The sequence below is a fragment of the Corvus moneduloides genome, chromosome 19 (genome assembly GCF_009650955.1).
Source record: "Corvus moneduloides isolate bCorMon1 chromosome 19, bCorMon1.pri, whole genome shotgun sequence".
In the NCBI taxonomy this organism is placed as follows: Eukaryota; Metazoa; Chordata; class Aves; order Passeriformes; family Corvidae; genus Corvus; species Corvus moneduloides.
The window spans coordinates 9,491,851-9,516,199 of record NC_045494.1 but is presented as its reverse complement, the minus strand read 5'-3'; the positions used below and the strand labels follow the sequence as shown (position 1 = coordinate 9,516,199).

Below are 24,349 nucleotides of genomic sequence, written 5' to 3'. Positions count from 1 at the left end.
GGGACAGTCACATTTGTGTCATTGCTGAATAATCCTTTGGAACTTTTGCAGTTAAATCTCTCTTATTTGGTCTGACATGTGCAGGTTGGTCAGTGTGAATTGTGTAACAGCGTGGTTTGTGTGGGACTCTGCAGCTCAGTGATTGTTGCTGGAGGCTGTCGCTGATTCAGGGCTTTGACACCCGAATACCACAAAATAAATGCATTTATGCTGTAGCACTGGGTGCTGCTAGGGGTAAGCTGGACTTCTAAATTTGTGAGATTCCAGCTTCATGTCATCCAAGGTGAATGATGACATGGGCAGATGAACTGGAGGAGGTCAGCTTGGGTTTAGGACAAGCTTTGTCTGTGTCACTGCAGGGTTCTAGAGCAGTCCACAGGTGAGTACAGGAGTGGGAAGGGTTGAATTTCATTACCACAGCTGCAGCTTTTCACATTCCTGTGATCTGGGAGGGTTCTTGAAAATACAAGTTGTGTAGCTGCTGCTTCCTATCTATCTGAATGGTTTTTTGTCTGAGAACTTCCACAGAATTTCTTTTCCACGTTTCCCTCAGAAATTTCCAGTATAATGTTTTGATGTAATTTTTTTTTTCCTATTATGAGAATCCCTTTGGTCAGGTTTACATGTAGGTGAGTGTGTACATATGCATACAGGTAGATAATAGTGCTAAAAGTTTTAGAAGTCAAAATCTGCCCTGTTTCTAACTCTCCAGGGAAACCATCTGGAATCACCGAGTCAGGTTTCTTGAGGACAGAGTCCTGAGCTCCTGGACATCGTTCACCATTTGGAATGCTGGCAAGCAAGGCAAGAAGCTCTACAGAAGCTTGTCACCAGCTAATCAGAAAAAGGTGAGCTGGAAAGTAACATTTGTACAAACCCAGTTCTTCTTCATATGCCCCCTTGATTCTTCTAATCTAATGCAGCAGAATTCTCATACAATATTTTATCCCCAAAGTTGATGTTGATAATTAACATAAATTGGGGAAATTCTCAATATTCTGAGCGATGTATTTCTTGTTTTAAAATGCCGTGATACTTTGTTTAGAGCTTATGGTGGGTATGGAGAGCAAGAAATGCACCATGTTGCTGCCTGCTGGTAGCTAAGCATAGGTGAGACACAGCTGTAGTAGCCAGGTTCTCAGGGTGAGTAGAGTTACTCTTTGTTGGGGTTGTATAATACTGAACTGCCTTGTCCAGGATCATCCATATGTGGATAATATTTGCCCAGTTCCAAAGTGGATACTGGACAAGTTCCTGGTCACTGTGACTCCCTTTGCAAAGCTCGATTGCCCAAAAAAAGGGTGTGGTGTGGGCTGAGTGGGTGAGTAGAAGCTGCTGGACAGGACTGTCCCATCTACAGTCAGCTGAAAATGCTTGTATTTGGCAATGGTAGATATTTCTCAGGACAGATTTGCCCAAGAGTCTAAATACCTTATTTTTATGGCATTTTCTCGTGTGCAATAACTCTATATAAGATAAAGGCTTTAGGGCTAATGTCAAATGGCTGTTTCTTATAAAGAGCCACAGAACATTCATTTTATTGCTGAATATGTTTTTGTTTTCTTAAGAATATGGATGGAAAGACAAAATGACAAATAGGTATATAAACCTGATTAATGTTGTGGCCCTCAGACCACACACATAAAAAAAATAGAAGACATTTGTATACACATAGTTAAAATTACTGAATAGGCATGGGAGACACTCAGACAGTAAATGTACAGAGCAAAAATGGAACTGAATTTCCTGCTTGGTACTCCAATGCCATCCCTCAGTCATTGCCATCACATGGCAGTGGGTGAGCTGTATGAAAAGATGTTAAATGCTACGTGTCTCCAATCAGTTGTTTCATTCAGAGAGGACAGACCTGTCCATTAAATATGATTTTATCTTGGTCATGCAGTGCAGTGTGCACAAGATTTTGGGGGGTTAATGAAAATATTCTCTTTCATTATTATTTGCTGAGCACCTTTTGAATTTCACTGAGTGGCTACAGCCACTGGGCTGACACTCAGCAGCCATTGTACTTCTCTCTCTGCAAAATTAGGAAAATGAGAAATAAGTTCCAAGGGAAGAGATGGCAGCTTGTCTGGTAGATTTTTGAGATGTTACAGAAAAAAATAGACCATGTTGGGTTTTCTGGTGCTGTCTCACCATCTCAGCTGTTGGGATTTTGTTTGGTTTTGTTTTCTAGCTTTTTTTGTACCAAGCCAAAATGGAGACTGGTGCTCAGACAGAGCCTCTCCCAAGCTCTGGAGTACATCTGCCACCTCCTCCTGCAGGTGGAGAACACCCCGTTCAACACAGGGTGACAACTTAAAGATGTCACAGAAGAGGGGATAAAAAATGCAAGAGAAAAATAATATTGTTGTGGTTTTGGCACTTTCCTGCCCAAGACCCCAGGCCCAGCTCCTTTCCTGGGGAACGAGCTCCGTGCCCCGCACACGAGCCCCGGAGTGGTTCCAATTAGCGGGATCCTGGCGCTCCTCCCCCTGACCTTTCCTTAACGTTTGCTTTGGCACTGCTCAGGCTGGGATGCTGTTTTGCTTCTGTCAAGGTTACAATTGCACATATTCCAGCAGGGTTTGGTTGGATATTGGAGTTCTGCACCGAGCATTAACCCCTGAGTTACTGGCTGCTGTAGCAGACACGTTCAGCAAACCCACGTGCCAGATGCAATTTCATGAGCCAAGTGTGGCTCAGTTTGCACATATGCTGCAGAAAACTGCTGCTAAAATGCAGGCACAGTGATCCTTAACACCCTAGGCAGAGCAATCAAACCATCCCCTCAGTCTGACAGGTTATCTGAAGAATTCAGGGGCTTTCTCAGCAGCAAACGAAGATAAATACCTTCAGAAAAGGACTTGTGTCATCCTAAGTGAGAGTAGAGGCTTTGGGGTAGCTGATTTCTGATTAAATTAGTGTTCTCTGTAGTGATTAAAGCACTTGTTCTATGGGTCTGTTCAGGCTCATTATGATTGCCACTGTAACTTCCTGGCTTTTCCAAAAGTCTGTCCACCTCAGCCAGTACTGAAGCTTAAATGATATCCCTGTGTTTCATATCAGTCACTGGCAAAAGGCTGCCGAAGTAGGGAACAGATCTCACTTCTGCAGGAGCTATTCAAAGGATTATGCTGCTGCAGTTTCAGCAAATAAATTCATATAATTTGCAGTAGGGAACTCGTGGCAGTTTTCATTTTATTCCAAGTGAATAACAGTAAAAGGACAGTAGAGAAACTCCATATTATACTTTTCCTCTAAGATCCTTCAGGTATTTTGTGACTAATCTGCAACTCTTGCCAAAGACTCTAAAATCCCATATGAACAAAGGTTGTAAATAGTTGTTGCTTCATCCTTCCCAGTCCTGAAAACAATAAAATGCTTTTCCTCTCTCACCCTTTAAAGACCAACTTAACAAGATTGAAGCTTTCATATATTTTTAATTATGAGAGCACCAGAGATTTAGTATGTTTGAATCTGCAAGTGGAATCTTGTGTTGTCCTGTAAATAAATGGAGGCCCTGAGATATGAATTCATCAATTATGCAAATTAGACACCTTTCAAGCACAATTCCAAAAGCCCCTTAAGGGCAGAAGATGATGCATTACATCAATATAATTACCATTTCTTCCTCTTGAAGGTCCAGTTGTGTAAAAGTGTGATCTTAAAAGGTCCAATGGCCTTTGCAATGCAGGTAACATTGCCAAAATTAGCTGTATAATTTAACTAAGATTTAACTACGTTTATGTATGCTTTATTTGTTAATTTATTATAACAATTATATCGATATATTATTTCATTCTATATTATATAATAATCATAATGACAATTATAATTATTTTTATATATAAAAATCCATTAAAGTATAAAACCATCTAAAATTAAGTTTAGAGAGCTATATTCTGTCTAGACTTAATTTTAGTTGGTTTTATACTTTAAGTCAGTTTAGACTCCTGAAAATTTTACTTGTGCTCTGTTTGACTGCACTCTTTTATTGAGATGCAGAATTTCATCAAATGTCCTGAGACTGACTTTGGCTGGACTGTGGAGTCACAGCAGGGTTGTTTTCTCAGTTGGCACTAAGTACCTGTAGAAAATTTGGGACACATACTCCTAGGATACTCCTAGGATTAATAATGACACCCCACCCCCCAAAAAAATACCTTACTACATACAGCTTGTATTATTTGGTAATTTTGAAAAAAACACCTGGAGTCTACTAAATCCTCAAGTAGAGAATTAATTAATTTGAACTGTCAGGCTTAGGGTGTGTAAGAAAACATCTTTTTCAAAAAAAGAATGCTTTTAGTATTTTCAGAACCTGGCAAACAAAGCAATTGCATTTCTTATGCTGACAAGGTCTTTGTGGGATGTCTGAAAAGTCCAGCTCTGCCCTGTGCCAAAGAGCATTGTTTCTTAGGAAACAAAATTCAGGCAATTCTAGGAAGCAGCAGTCTGGCTGTGTTCATACTCACTAACAAATTGTTGCTTTAGTCTGTTTGGAAAACAGTGTGAATGTGACTTATGGTTATGTTAAAAGAGAAAAGGACACCTCAGCAATTCTCCCTTTTCCTTCAGCCATCTGTATGGTGAATATTAAAATGATGCTTTGTCTCCAAAGGATTCAGGCAAAAATCCAAGGCTCAGTATTTTTGCTAAACAGCAACACACAAAAAAAAATGATTCCACTAGTAGGTTTTTTTATGAATTAATTACCATGATCTCAGTATTCTTAGGGAAATTCTGCTTCCTGGCTGTCCCCTTCTTGATTCACACTGCTGACAGTGGTTCAGTATTAGCATTTCTGCAAGAATGAAGTCAAACAGACCTTTTTTTGTTTAAAACACATCCGTTGTGTCTATAATTTGCAGCTGAAGATGGAAACCAAATGTTTTTGGGATGCTCCATGTGCCTGGAGGGTTTCTGAGCTGTCTTGTCTGCTCTTTTATTCTCCATCAAGCTTTAGCTAAAAGGAGAACTTCAGCATTAACATTTTGTGTCATTTCCGATGGCTGAAAATAGTGTTCCAGTGGCTCATGGAAAAGCAGGGGCAAGGACCAAACAAGCATCAGCTCATTAGTGGCCTGGAAGCAGTGCTTGTACACAGCCCAGGCCATGCCATCCCTCTAGAACAACCTTGTCTGGTGGTGACAAACAGAAAAAGTATTTTGAAGGCCCTTTTTCCTGGCTCATCAACTGTTTAAAATCATCCACTGCTTTCCCTTCGCCTTTTTCCAAGTCACCAAACCTTGTGTTGCAGCTCTGGTCCTTCAGCCCACTCCCAGAACTGAGGAATGGTTAAGTTTTGTAGCATTTTAACCACTCCAAAAGTATATGAGTGGTACTGTCAGAGCCTGGAGTGGGGATGTGGAAAGCGAAGAGACAGGAATAAAGGGAAGGATATTACACCCACTTTGACAGTGGAATGGCAATGTGAACGCAAGTTAAAAACCTCCAGGACAAGGAGGGAGATGAAATTTGAAAGTTTCAGTTAAATCCAAGTATAAAACACCTTAAAATGGCGTGGGGTAAACAGAGGCTTCATTTTGGACTGTAGTGAATGCTTCAAGGCCGGGAAAACTCCCTGCTCTTTCCTTTTGGGAGGAAGTGGTTTTTGCAAGCTCTGTTCTGTCAGCACAGAGCTGTGCACACCCAGAACAGGCCTGGCATGACTCTGTTCCACTCTGTAGGGATGAGACTCTGGCAGCAAGGTCCCACCCTGTTACCCATGAAGGCGGGTGTATGTTGTTCATAATGAGGGGAATGTTTTATGCCCAGTGTTTAGCAGCTTATTTTGCATGTTGGATTCTGGTATTAAAATCCTCCAGTGACTTTGTTATGGATATGTGGAAAAGGGGGAAGCTACTGCTATTTTCAGTGGAATGGTGTCTAAATGGAATAATGAAATGCATGCTTAGGATTTAAAGATATCCACAGCTTCTGTCCTGGCTCTAATGCTAAAGAGGTGAAATAAAAGCAGCTCCTGATACAGAAAATCACTCAGATTGTGACTGATGCTTGCTGGTTCCATGTCGTGGCAGAAGCTGTTTATGCCTCTGTGTGTCTCTTGTTCTGTTTGCCATTGGCTGCATCTATTTAAACTTGCATTGTAATGCTTTCAGATACTTTGTTTTGACATGAATGGCCAGAATTGATTTTGCTTTTGCAGAGATGTATATTAACATGCTTCCGAGGCTTTCTACAAGCTTCAATGAAGGAATTATAAATAGAAGAATTAACAGGGTCACTGGAAGTTTAAAACAGATGGGGATTGCACGAGATGTGGAGGGAATGCAGCAGGGAAGACCTGCTCCCGTAGGATTTTGTAGAGTTTGCAGGTTGTCTCTTTGAAGGTGGCTCTGACAGGACCAGTTGATGTAACGGGGAGGGAGAAGCCACAGTGTGCAGGTGACCATTTATTGAAAGAGTTCTCCAGTTTTCTGTCAGTTCTACTCAGTTATTCACTCTCCCATGTAAAACTTGCCTCTCGTGCCCTTCCAGCTCCAACAGACCTTGAGAAGGTGCTGTGATGTTGTAACATGTTGTTGCTTTCTGTAAATGGTTGTTACACACCTAAACCAAACCACAGGTGAAAAGCAGATGGGGGAATAAAATCCTGTGAAGATCATTCACCATAAAAGGACATTGTTAAGCTGGCGAAATCTTTCAGTTTTTCCATTATGAAATCTGAGTGGAATGGGAAGTGTGAGGAAACATTCTCTGCAGTAGCCAGCAAGTCACACAGGAAACAAACAACAAATTGTGTAATCATAGCAGGGCTGAAGCAGGCAGGTAGTCCCAGCTGCACCCCAAGGCACTCTTGTGTCATTCCTGGTCCTTCAGTGACTTCCTAGGCTGTCCACTGGAGGAGGATCTGCTGCCCATTAATCTCCTTTTCCCCAGGGAGGTCTGATAGCCTGGCCCTGCAGAGCCCCTGTGTTTATTAGGAAGAGCCAGCCAGAGAAGGGCTTTTATCTTTCTCAAACGTGTCTTCCCCTAGCACAGATTGTTTCAGAGTAAATATCTTATCTTTTGAGCTATGTAAACTGTCTCTTACCAGGGAGAAGGCGACTTCTCCTTTTTCCCTTACACCACTGTTAATGGAAGTTGCAATCCATATTTATAAAAATGACTTTCAGTAGTTCCATAGCTTGCCTACAGCAGATCCCCAGCTGTCTCCTCTAGTTCTGAGCTGAGAGAATTAGCAGTGTTTTCTGCTTTGGAAATTTTGTAATTGTGCAGATATTTATATAAGTGATGGTCAAAACAAAAACACTTAATAATTTATATATTTTAGTAACACTGAAGTGTGAGCTGAGGACTCAGTGGTGTCAGAGATATTGCCAAAGAATCATTTTGCTAAAAGGAAAAGAAAAAAAAAAGGCAAATTGAGACTCCTTTATGGCTTTATAATTCATGGTTGCTTACAGGGAGACAGGAGTTCATGTGTGGATAGATGTTCTTCATAAAAGCTACAAGAAAGAACCCCATTAATGCAGGAAAATAAATAGGTGTCTCTGGGTTTTTCCTGATAGTGTATAAAGTAAATAACTCACATAAGCCTGATGCCCTGACTTCTCCTTATAGGATAAACAACTGTGCCTAAGTCCTGTATTTAGACTCCAGACATAGCTTTGCTTTAATTGGAAAATAGTGTGTGTCAGAAAAATAGTTGACTTACATTTTGGCCACCCACATGGTGTGCAGCCTGGCAGAAAAATTGCCCATTCAAGTCTGACCTGTTTTCTACTACTGTAAATATCAGATCTAAGCTGCCTGAATCCACTGAGAATTATACAGGGAAATACCTCAGTGATAACAAAAAAGGGTTTGAGTCCTTTCCAGCTTCCAAGGGAAATTTATCACAGACTCACCTGTGTTATTTTTTTCATGGAGGGGTTTCGGGGGCAGGGGGGGTGTTCTGGGGGCTGGGGAGTCACTGTGGAAAAGGCAGAGTTTTCTACACCCCAAAATTTGAGTGATGGCCCAGGGTGAGAGGGAGTATTGGAATTCATGGCAGTTTAGTGATACAAGAATTGTCTTTGGAGAGAGACTGTTTGGAGAGTGACAGGACAAGGAGAAATGGTTTTAAACTGACAGAGATTGAGATTGGATATTAGGAAGAAATTGGTTCATGTTGAGAAGTCCAGGCAGCAGTCAGGGGGTTCTGTTAACTGTATTGTAACACACTGAGGGTGAACAGCAATACTTTCCAGCACATTTCTTGCAGCTGAATTCTCAGTTCCTGACAGCAAAGTGTAAATAGAATTTCACCCTTGTGTCATAAGTTTTGGTGTTCCGCTTTGGTTTTTATTATCTATAAGAGCATAAGCATCTTCAAAAATAGCTTCAGTTATTGGAAGGTAAGTTAACATATTGGACTGTGTTTGTTCCTAGAGCTCTGTTGGGCTGACATTGAAGGCATATCCTGCTAAGTATTGTTTATTATGATCACAGCTTATAGGACAGTAAAACACAGGTGGTAGAACTGAGATTTGCTGAATATTGGAGAATTTTAAAGGTGGTTAGCACAGAATGAAGAGATTACAACTGGGGAACTTCTGTTCCCACAGTGACTTCTACTTGATTCCCTTCATGTACACACATATTTATATATACTCATACATGGATGTGTGTATGTACACATCCACACCATCTGATTTTTCAGCTACAATAAAGCATTGCTGTGGGCATGGAAATAGGACCAGGGATGTAAAGTGTATTAACCTGTGAAGGAGCTCCTGTGTGTGTTGCTGTCCAACCCAGCTGCACCAGCCACAAACACCTTGTACAATGCCCAGGACCTTCCTGAATCCCCTCCTTCTTTCTCTTTCCATTCCAATGCTGACACAGGGTTAAAGTCCTTAGTGCAATCCCTGCATCAGGATCACCCAGAGCAAAGGTCTGGCTCTGCCCCCGATGTTGTTCCTCACTCACACAGCCCCACTGTGGAAATTTCATGCTTCCTTAATGTTCTGTCCTTCCTTTGGTGTCTGTTTTCAAGCAACCTCTTCTCCAGGTCTGAATGCCTCCCTCTAAGGGGTTCCAAGGACTGTCCCTGCCCAGCCCCTCCAGTTCATCAGCTCATTTCCCACATGGGTTTGGACGCTGGTGGTTCGCAGCCTTATTTGCAGTCCCTTGATACTTTTGTTTGCATTCTCTTGCCATTGATGTTTAATGAAGGAAGTGATATTATGGTATTAGAAAAACAGTGTTTCCCTCTACACAAACAGAATGAGGTCACTTTAGGTAAAAGAAAAACCATCTTAATCACAGGAAGAAAATGTGTGAGAGCGATTTTAGACACGGAAAGCGAGCCAGCCTTTTCAGCCTTCTCTAACTTAATAAATTAATAAGCAGCTGTTTGGCTTTTCAGATTTTCTCAGCAGTAAGTGTTGTTAATCAATTTTTAATGGAGCAATTAAAAAGATATGAAAGCTGCAATCCAGCTTTCACCAGAATAATTGATTTCTGTACGACCTTATCTATCTCAACTGTTCTGCTTCAGCATAAGAGCTCCATGTAGATGATATGAATAGATCCAATGGAAGTCAGAGGAAAACATAGCCATGTTTATTTTAAAAAGTCTTCCAAAATGTTCCTGGCAACTTAGTGGCTCAAAAATAAGGCCACTGTGTATTTTAGATGGCAGGCATTTATTCTGCCTATTTATGAGGAATGCAAATAAAAACCCATCTGAAACATCTGGCACCTAGGGCTGCAAATAATGCTTTCATAACTCTGGTAAGAATAAGCAAAATGAAGCAGTAATTTGTGTTTGAACACCAGATCTGCTGAACTTTTCAGTCAAAAAATACAAGTCCACAACCATAGGAATTCCCAAACTTGGTGAGCTGTGCCCTGGCATTGAGGCAGGTATTGCAGTGCCCCCAAAACAGCACCACTGTCCTGGGGTGTCTGGGGGTACATTCCATGCTTGGGGTGGACACGAGGAGAGAGGTTTTTATTACATCTCATCTTGGGTTTTAGTGGAAGTGCCAAAACAAGGAGGCTGGTCTCTGGGGTTTAGTTTACTCCCTGAGGATGGGGTTGGTGGTGTTCCCTTCTGCAGTGACCGAGATCACCTGTGCTCATGTACACAGTGTGCTCATAGACAGCTGCAGAATTTTCCCAACTCCTTAAGATACATCCAGAAAGGATTTAATAAATAAAGTGTTTAAGCTCCAAAGGAGGCCCAGGGTGCTTTGCCCTATTCCTGTGTCCCTTCCCATGCCTGCAGCATTGCTACAGAGATACATTACAGGTGAAATGCTGCTATTGAAACATTCTGCTTCTGTTTTCCAGGTAAGTGCGTTTTGTGATGTTGATGAAAAGAAAATAACAAAAGGATTCTACACGTATGAGGAATCTGAGGTGAGTTATAACCACTCTTGCATTCTTTATTGTGATCTAGAAGTGTCCTGGGGAATGTGACGAAGGAATTTGTCACTGATCTTGTCTGTTATGTAGCAGCTCATTTTGGTAAAGAGGCCGTGACAGAAGATTGGCGGGCTGGGAATGGACACTGGAATGCAAACTGGAGCCAGGACTGTCAGCTTCACACTCAGTGAAGTCAGTTTAGAAAGACAAAAATACATATTCTGAAAGGATTCTGATGATGGGGTAAAACATAGTCTTCACTGACAGGTTCATCTTCTAAGTGGGAGTAGAATTTGGTTTATGGTGGATAAAGGGAAGGAACCCTCAAAATTAAAAGATTTCCAGCAAGTTATCTGGTGAAGTCCCAGCTGAGCATAAGCCATTTAACAGTTCCCACCAGGAGGGAAAGATCCTCCTCTGTCTCTGCTCTTGTGCCTGCTCTGATGCTCTCTGATGGCACAGGAACTGATGCAGCTCACTAAAATGGCAAAAAATTAACCAAAAAAAGAAGGAACATAGTTTGTTATGGGACAGGCTATTGAAGCTGCTTACCTTGCATCGTATCAAAGAGAAAATTGTTTGAGAAAGGGCTGGAAGTAGAACTTGGAGGTGAGGAGGAAGCAGTGGAGCTGTGAGAACTGCTCCTTTCAGCAGCAGAAAGCTGCAAATTCAGATTTGGTGTAACTTGGCACAATTGCACTGAAATGTGACAGGCACTGAAACAACGGGCAGAGAATGAGCAAGGTCTGTTTAGCATCAGGGCTCAACATATTTTTTCCCCTTTTAAGAGTTTAGCAGCTCCTAAAACCAAGCTAGCAAGTAACCTGTGTGCTTCTGTACCCCTTCTTCCTGCAGGAGAGACCAAAACCAAAAATTCCCGTGTGTCACTTCAGGGACGCGTCTCCGCCCTTCGTGATCTGTGTGAAGCTGGTGAGTTCCACCTTTGGCTTTATCTGCAGGAGCAGCGTTTGCTCCCTAGCAAAATGAGTTTCTATTTACAGTAAGTGGCTTTTCCCAGAAGCTTTTGCTATGCAGTTGAATGGCCTTTTTAATCAAACTGATTGTGCATTGTATTTGGGGGATTTAAATCAGCAGTATTGGGTAGAATTAAGAATAAGAAAAGGTCCAACTTCTGTAAAGGAGCTGGATCTGTTGTACTTCCTTGCCCAATACCAAATATACCCCAATGAGCACATGCACTCAGCCTCCTTTGGGCCCAGTATTTTGCAGCCCCATGTATGGCAAAGGCTTTGTTTATTAGATCAGGCCTTAAACAAAATGGCTTTTGGCCCTGCCAGTTCTGAAGCATCTTCTGTGCCTGACTGTGGTAACTTATTCCAAATGGTTTAACTGCCCTGATAATATATAATTAGAAGATGATAACCAGCAGTTCTTCTGCTGTTATAACACAGAAGCTTTAAAATAGCAAATACACTGCAGTGGTGAACATTCATAAAAAACCCCTCTGACAGCAACTAAAACCTTTAGCTCCCCACAACACTGCCATTCTAACGCTGTGCTGGATCTCCTCAGAGATGGATTAGCTGAGTCTCCTCTCCTCTGGTACTGCCTGCTTTTAACTTGGCACTCCCAACCTCATGATCAGCTCTGAGCTCATAACTCTGGGTTGTAAAGCCAGGCTCAAAGTGCCTCGGGGCATTATCGTGTACTGTTGGTTGATAAACTCTTGGATCAGCAAGTACTATTACAACTAATTTAATTTTTCATACTGCATATAATGGTGGGTGGAAGTCCCCAGACAAAACATCTGTGCAACCTGTTCTAAAGCACATTTAATCTGAGAAGCCCTTACAATGAGACTATTATACAACATCTTGTCTGCAAACTCTGGTCTCTGACTTCAGTTGGGATTTCAGTCTATTTTTCCCCTCATGGCCACTGAGCATTTTCTGCTTGCTTATTCTTTACCAACCTAAGTTCCTCACCATTTTCTGAAGAAGGAAGTGTGCTTTAAGGGCCTTTAATTGGCTTTTATTTTGCTGTTCATGGTAGGGGATTATTTTTCCTTTTGATACAGACAAAACCTGCATGTTTCTATGCAGCTCTGAGAGGGTGATTTTGGAGATTAGATGTTTATTAAGTGGGTTGTTTACAAGAAGTGACTCTGTTGGCCATGTACTTGGAGCAGCATTGGCTCATTTATTTTTTCAGGCAGTTCCTCTCTTGTGAGCACTGGCATGGCTTTGGTACAAGAGCAAATCCTTCTGGAAGAAGCAGGCATCCTCTGATCTTTGCTCAGTTTGCATTTTACAATGCCTTCACAGACAGCTGGAGCTGGAATTCTGCTCTGTGTGTGAGTTTTTGCTGAAGAGAATGCAAGTGTGGCTTTAGCTGGTCAGAGCAGCGTGGCCCTGCAGGGCCACTTCACCCAAGGGTTTGTGCTCTGTGTTTGCTCTCACTTAGAGGTAAAAGCAAAATGCTCAGACGTGCTGCATTGTGCCCTGGCTTGGCTTGGATTCCAATGGCTGGAAATGAAAGGGATTTTTATTTTTCTGTCACAGCAATTAAAGTAGCTTGATTGTATAAAGTTTTTAGAAAATATGTGGTTAGATCTCTTATTGTACAGCCCTGCCTGGTTTTTCCTGTGCTCTGGGAATGAAAGATTTGTCTTTAACTCTCCCACTTAATTCAGCATCTGGTCTCTCATGTATTTTTTTAACCCCTCTATAAAGCCAGGTTACTTTTTCCAACTCCTTCAATTCCAGTTTCAGTGGGACTCCATTTCTCTAACTTGCCATCCTAAACATTCACAGTTAACACCTCACTCTTACTGTTCTGGGCCAACCACAAACACGAGCAACCGCTTTATCCCCCACCTGTGGTGTTGCCAGTTTTAATTTTTGGGGGTTTTTTTGTGACATTCCTTAAGATCAGTAGAATTAAGGATTCCAGGAAGACCCCAGTGCTCAGGAATGCTGAAGTTGCCCTGTTTTCTTAATGACATCACTGACATCCATTTTCTATCTATCTCTGTCTGCATTAGCAAACAGAAGAGCAGAGCTGGGCTGAGCAGCCCTTGTGTGCTCCAGAGCAGCACAGCAGATTTGAGGAGTTGCCTGATACCCCCCCATACTAATTTGAACACCAACTTTTCTACATACCCATAATTTTTGAATAGAAACCTTCCTGAGTCTGGTTTATTTGTTTAGTTCTGCGAATGGGACTTTCTTCTGTGGCCTAAAGAACCAATAACCCAAACCTGTTACAACCTGAAATGAGTTTGATATCATTTTCTTGTTCTTCCCTTGCAGGATTTGACAGGTGGAGCCTTTGAAACAAACCTGGACATGCTGAATCTGAAGGAAGGGATGGATTATTATCACTTTAACTGAACCAAGGTGAGGCAATGCTACTGAAGTGTGCTGCTCTCTGTGTATCTGGGTGCAGGAAGACTGAACTCTTCAGGGGTTTAGAATTTTTCAGTCATTTGTGCTTCATTAATTTACTCTTTGGGCTGAGTAATCCCTTTGTAAGGGAGGTCATAGGTACACCACGGGTAATGCTGTGTGCTCAGTTTTACTGTTGCACATCACTCAGTTTGACTGGGAGCTTGTATTTCTAATTTAAACACCCACCAAACACAGGCCCTTGGGTTACCAGAAGCCTCAGCAATGCCTCAGGCAAAGCCTGAAGCACTGCAAGTGCACAGAGTTTTCTGTCACACACTGCTTGGAGCCCTCAGCCCCTCTCTGCTCCCAGCACATTCCCTGCTCCCAGAGCAGTTGCTGGTGTGTCCCAGGGCTCTGCAGAGAGCCAGGGCTGGTTCCAAGGGAGCATCCTCAGCTTTGGGGCTGTGTGAGCAGCACAGCTGTGTCTGTGCCAGCACCTGGCAGCCAGGTGAGGCCATGTGCAGCTCCTCACCATTTCCACTGCACCTTCTCCCCTTGGAACACTCAGGCTGTGCCAGCACAGCTTGTGCTGTTCTTGCAGCAGGGACCTCTAGGTGTAACTTTACAACCCCAGAAGCTCTCAAGAATGTTCTAGAAAGTTCCCTGTGAGTGGCAGCAGAGCAGCACAGGGCTGTGGGTGCAGGAGCATTTCCTCCTGGGGTGGGTGCAGCACATGGCCAAGGCTGGCTGCTGCTCAGAACCACTTGATCAACAGTCAGTGAAGAACCCTGAGCTCCACTAATTCCAGCTGCCAGTCCAGCTTGCAAGAATCCTTCAGAAGTATTGAATAATCCCATTTATAGTCACTTTCTTCAAAAACAGAACCTGAGCCAGGCAGGTTGGAGCTGTGGAAGTGAACACCTGCAGTTTGCAGCAGATACTTCACAGGGAAATTGGCTTGGTTTTAGCTTCTCTGCCTGAATTTAACCTTCCTTTCAAATTTGTAGAGATGTGTCTAAATACACACACAGCCACTGTTCCAAGCGTTGGGACAGTGGGACTTAATTACAGCCATAAAATAACTGTAATTACAATATGATGTGGCCTGTGCATTTCACCTCCCCATCACATCTCACTAAATGTCAGTGTTGGAGTTCATTTTGTAGGGGGTAAGAAATGGGCTGGATTCCTGGCAGCTGTTTGAACAACTGACTCACCTTCCTCAACACTGAATTTACCACAAAAACAATTTGTCTGAATTAGTTACAGAAGGAGCTGTTACGAGAGGCTTTGACATAGGACTGACAGACTTCTCCACAGGGCCACTTGATGCTTGGGATGATTTCAGTATCACTGAGTGTTGCCATTCTTACCCCTGGAAAATAAATCTTGAAGAGACCAGTGCAGCAGGTCAGGTTTAATTCTTGGTGTGTGTACAAGCACAGGCTCCGTTCAGTCAGGGAAATACAAACCACTGACACTAAACCAGACAGGTCAGTGTGACAGAGCATGACAAGAACCTGCCAGACAGCAACATTAAAAACTGAAAACAAGGAATTTTGGTTGTCTTCCTGTGGGCACATCTGTGCTTTCAGACAGGCTCTGCCTCTTCTGTCCAGCAGTGCAGTGCTCAGCTCTGCTGAGAATCCAGCGTGTCGGGATCCTGGCAGCACAGGAACCACGAGCTCCAGTACAGACCAGCAGCCAGGGCCTGCTGCTCCTCATGCTGAACTCTGCCAGAGAGAAAGGAAAAGGACAGGTCACATGGAGCAGGCCTGTGGCATCACTGTCCTGTGGCATCACTGTTCTGGCACTGTCCCAGCCACATAATTAAGTTGCCTGAACAGAAAATACAGGCAAAGCTGTAATATTTAGTCCTTTTAACACCATGGTTTGAACTACCCTCCAGCAAGTTTTGTTTGTACAAAATTTAAAGGAGTGGAAAATGCTGATTTCAGCTACAGCCAACTTCATTCATCTTTTCATCCTGCCATGCTTGGCCTCCTCTCTGGCTTCTCCCACTGGTGCCGAGCTGAGTGCTGGGCACTGGTGGGAACAGCACTGGGGACATGGGCACAGCTGGGAGAACCCCTTCAGTGGCACCATCAGCTTGGCACAGCAGCTGCAGGCTCAGCTCTGTGCTGGAAGTTACACTGTTTGCTTATGTTCAGGGGAGCAAGAGATAAAGTTCCAAACTGAGCACAGAACATCCAGACTGCACCTGTACAAGCTCCGTCAGGGATACCTAGATGTGTATTTGGATATTTCTTACTACTTTGTTTACCCTAGAGACAGTTTTCTCCTGAAGTATCAGTCTTCTCTCAGCCTTCAATAATAAAGGATTAAAATAAGGGGTTTTTTGAGATCAAAGAGTTTATCTTGTAAGATCTCTTATTTTGAGCATAACCTTTCTATTAGTTGATTAGAAGACCTTTAAAAGCAACCTCTAAAAGTTTTTGTTCTAAAAACAATTCCTTGTCTGGGCAGGAGGTTCAGGCTCTTGTTTAGCAGAATTATAAAAATGTTAGCTGAGGTTTCTTAAAATTGTACTAAAAGCAGATGGTAAAAACTGCAAAATGGATAAAGAAACTGCTATGGGGCAGCAGGAGGTCTTTGAAGGGTACTCATAGATGTCTTAAGTATGAGTCTATAAAGGAAGGTAAATATTTATACATACACAGTAACACATATTCTTTAAAACAGTAAAAAACTTCTTCTAGAAAGTTCTGAAATTCTGAAACACGGGGCTGGTGGACAAGTCCACACTATCTGCACTGGAATGATGTGGGACCTACAGCTGGATGTGTCATGTGTCTCCCTGTGACTGGGTTCTTTTGTATACTTTTTATATATATCAGATAGGTACAACAATATAACATATAAAACATAACAAAAACATATAAAAATGTACATTTTTTTATATATACACACACACTTTATGGTTTTTTTAATCCTATTCATCCACAGAGGCAGTGCTGCAATCCTGTGGTTTGCACACCACCTCATGTCATCATCTTGCTGTTGAAATTGAGAAGTTTCTGTCTTTCCCCAGGAAGGGCAGAGGAGCAGTGGCTGCACATCTGTGTCTGGAATGTGGCGCTGCCAGCCTGGAATGCTCTCCGGAACCAGGCTGGAAGGGCCTCAGGCAGCAGCTCCAGCCACCCCACGTGTTCTGCAGCTGGCTGGGAACATCCTCACAGACACCTCCATGAACAAACCACCCCCTGGAGCTCATTCCCACCTCACCTTGGGCACCAGCTGCGGTCTGGGCACTTTCATGAGGTCACAGAGGCAGTTGCGTCTCTCTCTCACCACAGGCAGTTCTGCTTCCCTGGGAGAGGAAAGGTTGGTTCCAGTTAATTCAGACACATCCTTACAACTCCTTAAGTGATCCATGCACCCTGCATCACAATGGGGGTGTCCTTTCAGCATATTTCAAATTGCAGGAGTTTTTGTTGGGTCACAGTTGAAGACTACTGGACCATTTTTGTACCATCCTAAGCCAGATAAACCATAAATACACACCAGATCTGCCACAGGTAACCAGTTGCTATTAAAATGTCCAAGACTATTCTTTTGTAGAGTTTTATATTAAAAAAAACCCACTTCTTTGTACAACCCTTTTCATTAGAGGTTCACTTAATTTATTCTCTGAAGTTACTGGATTTGGAGAAGACTGTCCCATCCCCTCTATAGATAAAAAGCAAAAAAGGGCAGGTTAGAAATAACTTGAACTTTGTTTTTTTCACACTTTGAACAATTTGTCTTATTTACTACTGCAAACTTTCCTGTGGCTAAACAAAATGGATTATTTATAGAGTAATTTGTTTGAACTCTGCATGACACAATTCTATGATAAAGTCTCTGTAGTCCCAACAAGGAAAATATATCTATCCCAGTAATTACCATATTCCTTCAAATTCTCATTTGGCTTCCTGCTGCTAATACTTAGGGGTAATTCAGAATTATTTTAGCACTGAGAGAGCTTGAGGAAAACAAGCAGCTCGTTCTGACACTCAGCAACAACTTCAAATCTCTTCCTCTGTAAACAGCTCAAATCTACCAAGATAAAACAATTAAGTTTTGAGTAAATGAGCTCTTTGTCTTTCATCTCAGAGCAATGGCCATAGTGCAGCAGGGTACACAGGGCTTGCTCCAAGCCAGAATGAGCCAGGCACACCCTAAAAATGAAAACAGAAACAGGGTGAAAACAGAGTATTTATTTTTCTGGAGTGTTTTCCTGGGCAAGGATTTTGCTTTGATTTAGTAACCCAGTTGTTTATGAGAGAGCTGAACTGCCACTGCTTTCCCTGTACCACTGTGAATGTTGGCCCTGGAATCATCCCTTGGTGACAGCACTCAGCTCATCCTGTTCCTCAGGGTCTGTTAACAAATTCTTTATGCAATTCCTGAGCAAGCCTGCTCTTAAATGCACTGACTCACACCCAACACAATCCTAAACGTCCACGTGCAGTTAAACAAGGAATTGTAACCACAGGCAGAATTGCTGGTAACCACTCCTTCAAAGCTGAGACTCTCATTCTAATTTTGCACTGGAAAATTCAGAAAAAGAGCAGCAGCCACCCCTCATAATGATAAACTTAGCTTTCTTTTCACAAATATCAAGTTATTTAAGCTCAAGCATAGAAATAAACTGGAAAGTACATAGAAGTCAGCCTGCAACTCTGTCACCCAGCCTTAAGGTGTTTTTGTTCTTTGAGCGTGTCTAGGATAAATTTATTTCCATGAAATGTCAATGAAGACAAAAAGCCAATTAATATAATGACTAAATAAATTATATCTTTTTCTACATTTGTCTGTTCTCTGTGACTGCTGTTTGTGGCAGATGCCCCATGACCCAGGTTTATGACAAGGAAAAATGTTTAACAAGGCAGCAAAACTAATAAACTAATTATTATCTTAAAACTCTGTATTTCCTCAAATCTCCCAGGCATGCAGCCTTTTATCAACCTGCCCAGGTGATGATAATGCACAATGCTAGAATTTGCAGAAAGGGGAAAATTCAGTGCCAAAATCCTGTTTCCCTGCTCCTGTCACTGCAGCAGTGCTCATGGAATGATTCCTTTGCTCTAAAAGTCACTGGATCATGCTCAGGGAGATCAGGACCCTCTTCCCCTGCCCTCAGAAGAAGCAAACAGTACAGGTAAGAATAGGTAAAAACTGAATTACATTCTATGAAGGGGTTGTTCAATTCAGGCCATCCTATGCCTGGGAAACATCTGAACTGCTCCAATTCCAAATCTTTGCTTGAATACAACACTTGTAGCATGTTGGGTAATTACATTTCATGGGAGATTTGAGCTGTTCTGCTAATTCTGTTGTTTTCCAGCTTGCAGAGATCCTTCCTTTCCCCAAATCCTGCCAGTGCTCATAAATGCCAAGAAACTGTCTGTGCCGTTGAAGTTTGACTGTTTGCACAGGCCCAGTCTCTGGTTCATGGAAAACTTCCAAGATTTCCTCCCTTTTTATGTTGTTAGAAAAATATGGGTATTTTACTTTATCTAATGGTGATTTTATACATCCCCCTTCCAGTGGGACAGTATCCTGGAGAGCTCTTTAGAACAGAGGAATTCCTTGCAGCAGTGCTTTTGTGGCCTGGAAGCAATAAAGAGCTGAACCTACGGTATCACTTCTTACGGTTTCCTGCCCCCCAGCTTTCAAAGGCATTGAATTTTGTTAACTCCAATGAATGTTAACATTTATCTCAGCTCCCACGGCACGCACCAGTTGGTGTCACTGAGGATGGTCATGGCCTGCTCCACGATGGCCGGGTCCACCACGTCGCCGTAGGTGAGCAGCATCTCGTACACCTGGCTGGCCGTCGTCTTCCGGATCTGTGGGGAGGGCCAGAGCCACAGTCAGGAGCCAGCCAGAGCCACCCAGGCTGCTGAGCTGGAAGGGACCCACCAGGACCATCGAGTCCAGCTCCTGGCCCTGCACAGGACCATCCCCAAGAGTCACACTCTGTGCCTGGGAGTGTTGTCCAAAGCAGCCTTTGGTCCGTGACCTTTCCCTGTTCAGTGCCCAAGCACACTCTGAGGGAGGAACCTTTTCCTGAAATCCAACCCAAACCTCCCCTGACACAACTTCAAGCCATTCCCCAAGTCCTGTCACTGGTCCCCACACAGGAGAGATCAGTGTCTGCCTCTCTTCCTCTCACAAGGAAGCTGTAACTGCGATGAGCTCTCCCCTCAGTCTCCTGCAGCTGAACAGGCCAAGTGCCCTCAGCTGCTCCTCACACGGCTTCTCCTCAAGGCCCTTCACCATCCTTGTGGCCTCCTTTGGGTGCTCTGATCCATAGGGAAGAGCCCAGTGCTGTTACTGGTACTGGTCCCTCATACTGCTGTGGTGGACACTGAGCCCACTCCTGCCTCTGACAGGGATTTCCTGCAGGAAGGGACCTCGTGTGGGCACCTCATGGAATTCCTGCTCCTACACTCAGTGTTTCCCTTTTGGAAGGCCACACCTCTGTCCCTCACAGAGAATGAATTCAAACATGTGAGACTGGCCCAACTTGGAAGGGCCCAACTTGGCCAAAGGAAGGCAGAGGAATTACAGGGTTATTTCTGGACTAGCAGTGCCAAAGCAAATTGAGCCATCTGTAAAAAACGAAACACATTTGTGATGTTAAAATACCAATAAACCACGGAACTGAAAAGATCTCTCTCCATTTCTTACATCCTGTCCCTTCAGCAAAGGATTCCCCATGGAGCAAGTACACACAACATGGAAATGGAACAGAAACCTGAAGTACCAAACTTGGCAGAGTCAGGGCCCCCAGGTTTTGTGCAATGAAAAAAACCTAACTCCAAGCCTTCCTAAGTCAACACAGATTTTAAAGGACTAAAATAATCTCATCATACATATGATCTCTTGTACATACTCAGATTTTTTTGTCCTGTTAGTTACAGGAAAAAGGTAAGAAGTCTGCTAAACCTTCCTGCACTGCACCAGCTTTTGTCACACCTGGCAAAAAAGCTTTGTTTTTCTTGAACCAGCCCTACTCCCGTGTTGCTGCTCTCAGAAATGTCACAGAACTGACAGTAACTTCTCTGGTTGGAGCTTTCAGCACTAAATGATGAACAGGTCTTCCCAGAAACAAATGACTGAGGCACCTGCAGTGCTCCCAGTTTAACCAGTAAGGCCAGGAGGTGGAAGGGCAGCACATGTGGCACAGCCAGGCACATGGCAGGCAGCCAGCAGCCTGGGTCAGAAGGCAGCACTGCAGAGAACAGATCCTTGAGAAATAAAGTCTGTTCTATACATTAATACCCGGTGAAGAGAATGCTGCTTAATACACTTTAAATTTTTTTTCATTTGTAAAGTATTGTAAAGAATAGTGTTGATAATATGCAAAGTCTTCAGTACTTACTACAGGAAAGGGATGGCAAAGGAGGAGAAACAACTGGAAGAAAACTTTCTCTCTCATGTCTCCTTGAAACTGAATCAGGCCACAAAACCTAGAAAATACCAGAAAAAAGCAGATCTTGTGTTATAACTGCACAAGTACATTTTGAGGACCAGGATGAAGATGTACATTGGGAAAAAAGCAGGGAGGGGAAGCTGTGCTCTCTACAAAGAAAAAGCAAATTATTCCCTTTAAGGATCTTTAGGAACACAAAAATCTTAAAAGTTGTTCAGTTTTATCAGATGGTATGTTTCACTTCAACCATCCAGAACTGTGAGACTCTGACAACCTTCAATCACATGTGTTTGTGTGTATTTCCCATTTAAATTCCACATAAACCAGACCTAACTTATATCTGGCAAGTTAAATAGTCTTCACTTTCTAGGAGAAAGGATTGATTTCATTAACTCACACTCCTATGCTGGAGCGAAGCTTCCGGATGTCTTTGGATCTTTTGATCTCTTCTTTACAGAGGGTGAACAACTTCACTGGGAAGGGATGGCTGAAAATGGGAAAGAAAAAAAGATGAGCAGTAGGTTTCAGCAGAATTTCAAAGACATGGCTGTCAGGATGCCAACCTAACATTGCAAGGCAAGGAAAGACACACTGCAGGGTGGTTTGTGCTTCCCCCCAGCAGCTCAGGAGAGTTTGGCAACCAGGTTCCTGGGCCTTTCATTTTTTAACAAGGGAGGGAAGAAATTATTATTATTATTATTAATTATTTACATTGCTACTGTCTGTGTGCTGAGGAGTGAACTCCTTTTAGCCAAGCAGGTTCAGTGCATGCAGGGTAACTGGGTTGCCATGGCTTGTGTTTAAACAGTGTGGTATGATCAGAAATACTATGTCAGGAATGACATTATCCTACAGCCAAATAGAAGTTACTCAGTCTGTGTGTCATGGTCATTCCCTAAGGTCTCCAACCAAACTTTACATAAAAGGGGACGAATGTTGTTCTTAACTACTCCACCATTTCACAGCCCAGATTCCTTCAGTGATTCCAGACAACGTAATTAAACACAGGGCTTACAGTTCCATTACGTGTACAAGCCATGAAGCCATCTTTAAATATATTTAGCAAATTCTTTTCTTTTTCCACACAGTCTGGGAAACGTGATTCTCACAGCTCTTTCCCAGACACTCATACAAACACAAGTACTGTTAGTTATTCCAAGGATCTATTAAAGAGAAGGAAAGAGGGACTAATGCTTTTATTTCAGTTCAAATTATTTAATCTTTTACTTGCTACACTCAGGGCTGAAGTGCCATAGATGCTAAAGAAACTATTTCATATTTGTCTAGTGAGCACAATTGCTCCTAGGCTGCATGTTTTGGAAACCTCACTGCACTGTGTATGGAAAGCAGAAAGCAAAAATAGTAACATTCATTTTTTGCTAGCACAATTCAAAGCTATGGATAAAACCAACTGAAGAAAGCTGGATACTGTCATCTGTTGAAGGGCAGAACATTTAAAATAAGATGTTCATAGGAGTGCCAAGATGTTTTGTCAAGGCAATGTGCCTTGTTCTGTAGAGTTTTCCACACAAGAGTTAGTGGTTTCTAATGACTTCTGAAAAATTCTTAACAAAATCCTGGCACGTACTGGCAAACAGTGACCTGGTCAAAAAAACTGAACAACAAACCAGGGTAAATCAAGGTAAAGGATCCTCCACCTGGTGGGAACAACAGACATCTGTATGAATGAGTCTGTGTGTGTCTACAGACATGGATTCGTCTGGGTTGGTGAGGGAAGAGCTCTCTGAATGCTGAGGTTTGTTTTGTCTTACCTTGGTGGAATTTCTCCTCCTCCCACCCCAATTACACAAAGACCCTGCGTAAACAGCTGATTACAATCCCTGCAGTGCATGCCTGGCTCTCAGCACAGGCCAGGCAATACAGTGAATTAGGTGAGATTTAAACTGGTTGAACAGCAGGGACATCGCTGAGAAGGGGAGCAACAAAGAGACCAATTGGAACAAGAGCATCTGGAATAAATTTAAAACATGGAACCTCATGAGCAGCATTTTGTGTTTAAAACAGATGCACTTTCCTTTCTGTTGGTTGCCAACTCTACATTTGTAATAACCAAACCTAACCTATGTGTGATCTCAAATGACTCAAATAGCTTGGCCTCTGTAAAGGAAATTGAGAAAATTCCTTCTCCTGTGTGGGCACTGTGCCAGCAGGAACAGCATCAGCACTGGGGAAAGGGGATCAGTCTGAAGTCTCTCTGCAGTCTGTAAAGGGGCACACGTGGCACTGCCAGAGGTGCTGGTGTCCCTCCTCCAGCTGAGCTGGGTCTCAGCAGTGCCACTGCCATCGCCCTGCAACAGCCACTGGCAGCTCTCTGCTTTATGGCTGGTTATGCAAGAGCAGTGAAATCACTTAGAAAAATAATCTGCAGGAGCATGGATACATGGAAACCATCAGCTGGAGATCAGTGAGGATACACACTTTCTTAAAGCACTGCAAGATCACCAGAAAAAACAGAATACATGGGTGCTTCTGTTGAATGTGTAAACTACACACACTCAAGAGAGAAATGCTACTTACTACCCCAGAAAGCACTAGATCCTGAATTGTCTTTCCAAGGCTGTTCTGTTTACATGGCACTATTAGACCCATCTTACCACGCTTCTGAGGAGCCAGCAATCCACAGGGCTCTGGGCAGCCCCAGCACCACTGGTGATCCCTCACCCACTGGAGCAGCAGGACCCTGCAGCCACAGGAGCTGCAAGCAGTGACACTCCAGTGCCAGCTTTGGCCTCGATTTGCTCTCCTCTGTCCTCCCTGTCCTTGTCCCACCACCAGCAGGGAGCTGCCAGGTACCTCTGTGCTTTAAGAGAAGCCACTGGTGAGTTTACACCAGCCCAGTCTGCACTGCTGCATTTCTGAGAGCTCCGTTCCAAGGTGTGCCCGCTGCCTCCAGCGGTCCCCAGCCCACAGACACTCCCTACACTGTCACAAGAGCAGCTCCACTGTCCTCTGGGATGGATTCAGGAGGGTTTGGGCTGTGTGACCACAGAGCTGAGGCCTCTGCTGCCCTGTTTGGTGGGAGGGCACACGGGGCAGGGGGAGCAGCAGGTCAGTGATGCTGCAGCATCACCAACACTTCAGCCCAGCACCCACCTGCCCTGCTGCCAAGAGCGACCCACTTCCCTCCCTTCCCTTCCTATCTTGGCACAACTTG

At 43.3% G+C, this 24,349-nt stretch overlaps 2 protein-coding genes across 11 annotated transcripts in view; one reads left to right on the top strand and one right to left on the bottom strand.

Moving 5' to 3' along the window:
* B3GNTL1 (UDP-GlcNAc:betaGal beta-1,3-N-acetylglucosaminyltransferase like 1) overlaps positions 1-19,481 on the top strand; it is a 109,428-nt gene extending 89,947 nt beyond the window's left edge. For 7 of the 10 annotated variants that reach the window (XM_032128574.1, XM_032128569.1, XM_032128572.1 and 4 more), the window contains 5 exons: positions 713-848; positions 10,306-10,374; positions 11,236-11,310; positions 13,653-13,739; positions 16,783-18,542. In XM_032128574.1, the coding sequence (XP_031984465.1) occupies positions 713-848; positions 10,306-10,374; positions 11,236-11,310; positions 13,653-13,733 (361 nt within the window). In that variant the 3' untranslated portion in view covers positions 13,734-13,739; positions 16,783-18,542. Of the gene's footprint in view, positions 1-712; positions 849-10,305; positions 10,375-11,235; positions 11,311-13,652; positions 13,740-14,993; positions 15,400-16,782; positions 18,543-18,793 lie in introns of those variants that run through there. The other 3 variants (XM_032128570.1, XM_032128571.1, XM_032128573.1) reach the window with 3 other exon arrangements.
* TBCD (tubulin folding cofactor D) overlaps positions 15,128-24,349 on the bottom strand; it is a 115,421-nt gene continuing 106,199 nt past the window's right edge. Inside the window, exons 36-40 of the mRNA XM_032128567.1 lie at positions 21,572-21,661; positions 21,124-21,211; positions 19,476-19,585; positions 16,977-17,061; positions 15,128-15,463 (exon numbers count right to left, since the gene is read on the bottom strand). Coding sequence (XP_031984458.1) covers positions 15,452-15,463; positions 16,977-17,061; positions 19,476-19,585; positions 21,124-21,211; positions 21,572-21,661 — 385 coding nt within the window. The 3' untranslated portion in view covers positions 15,128-15,451. The remainder of the gene's footprint in view (positions 15,464-16,976; positions 17,062-19,475; positions 19,586-21,123; positions 21,212-21,571; positions 21,662-24,349) is intronic.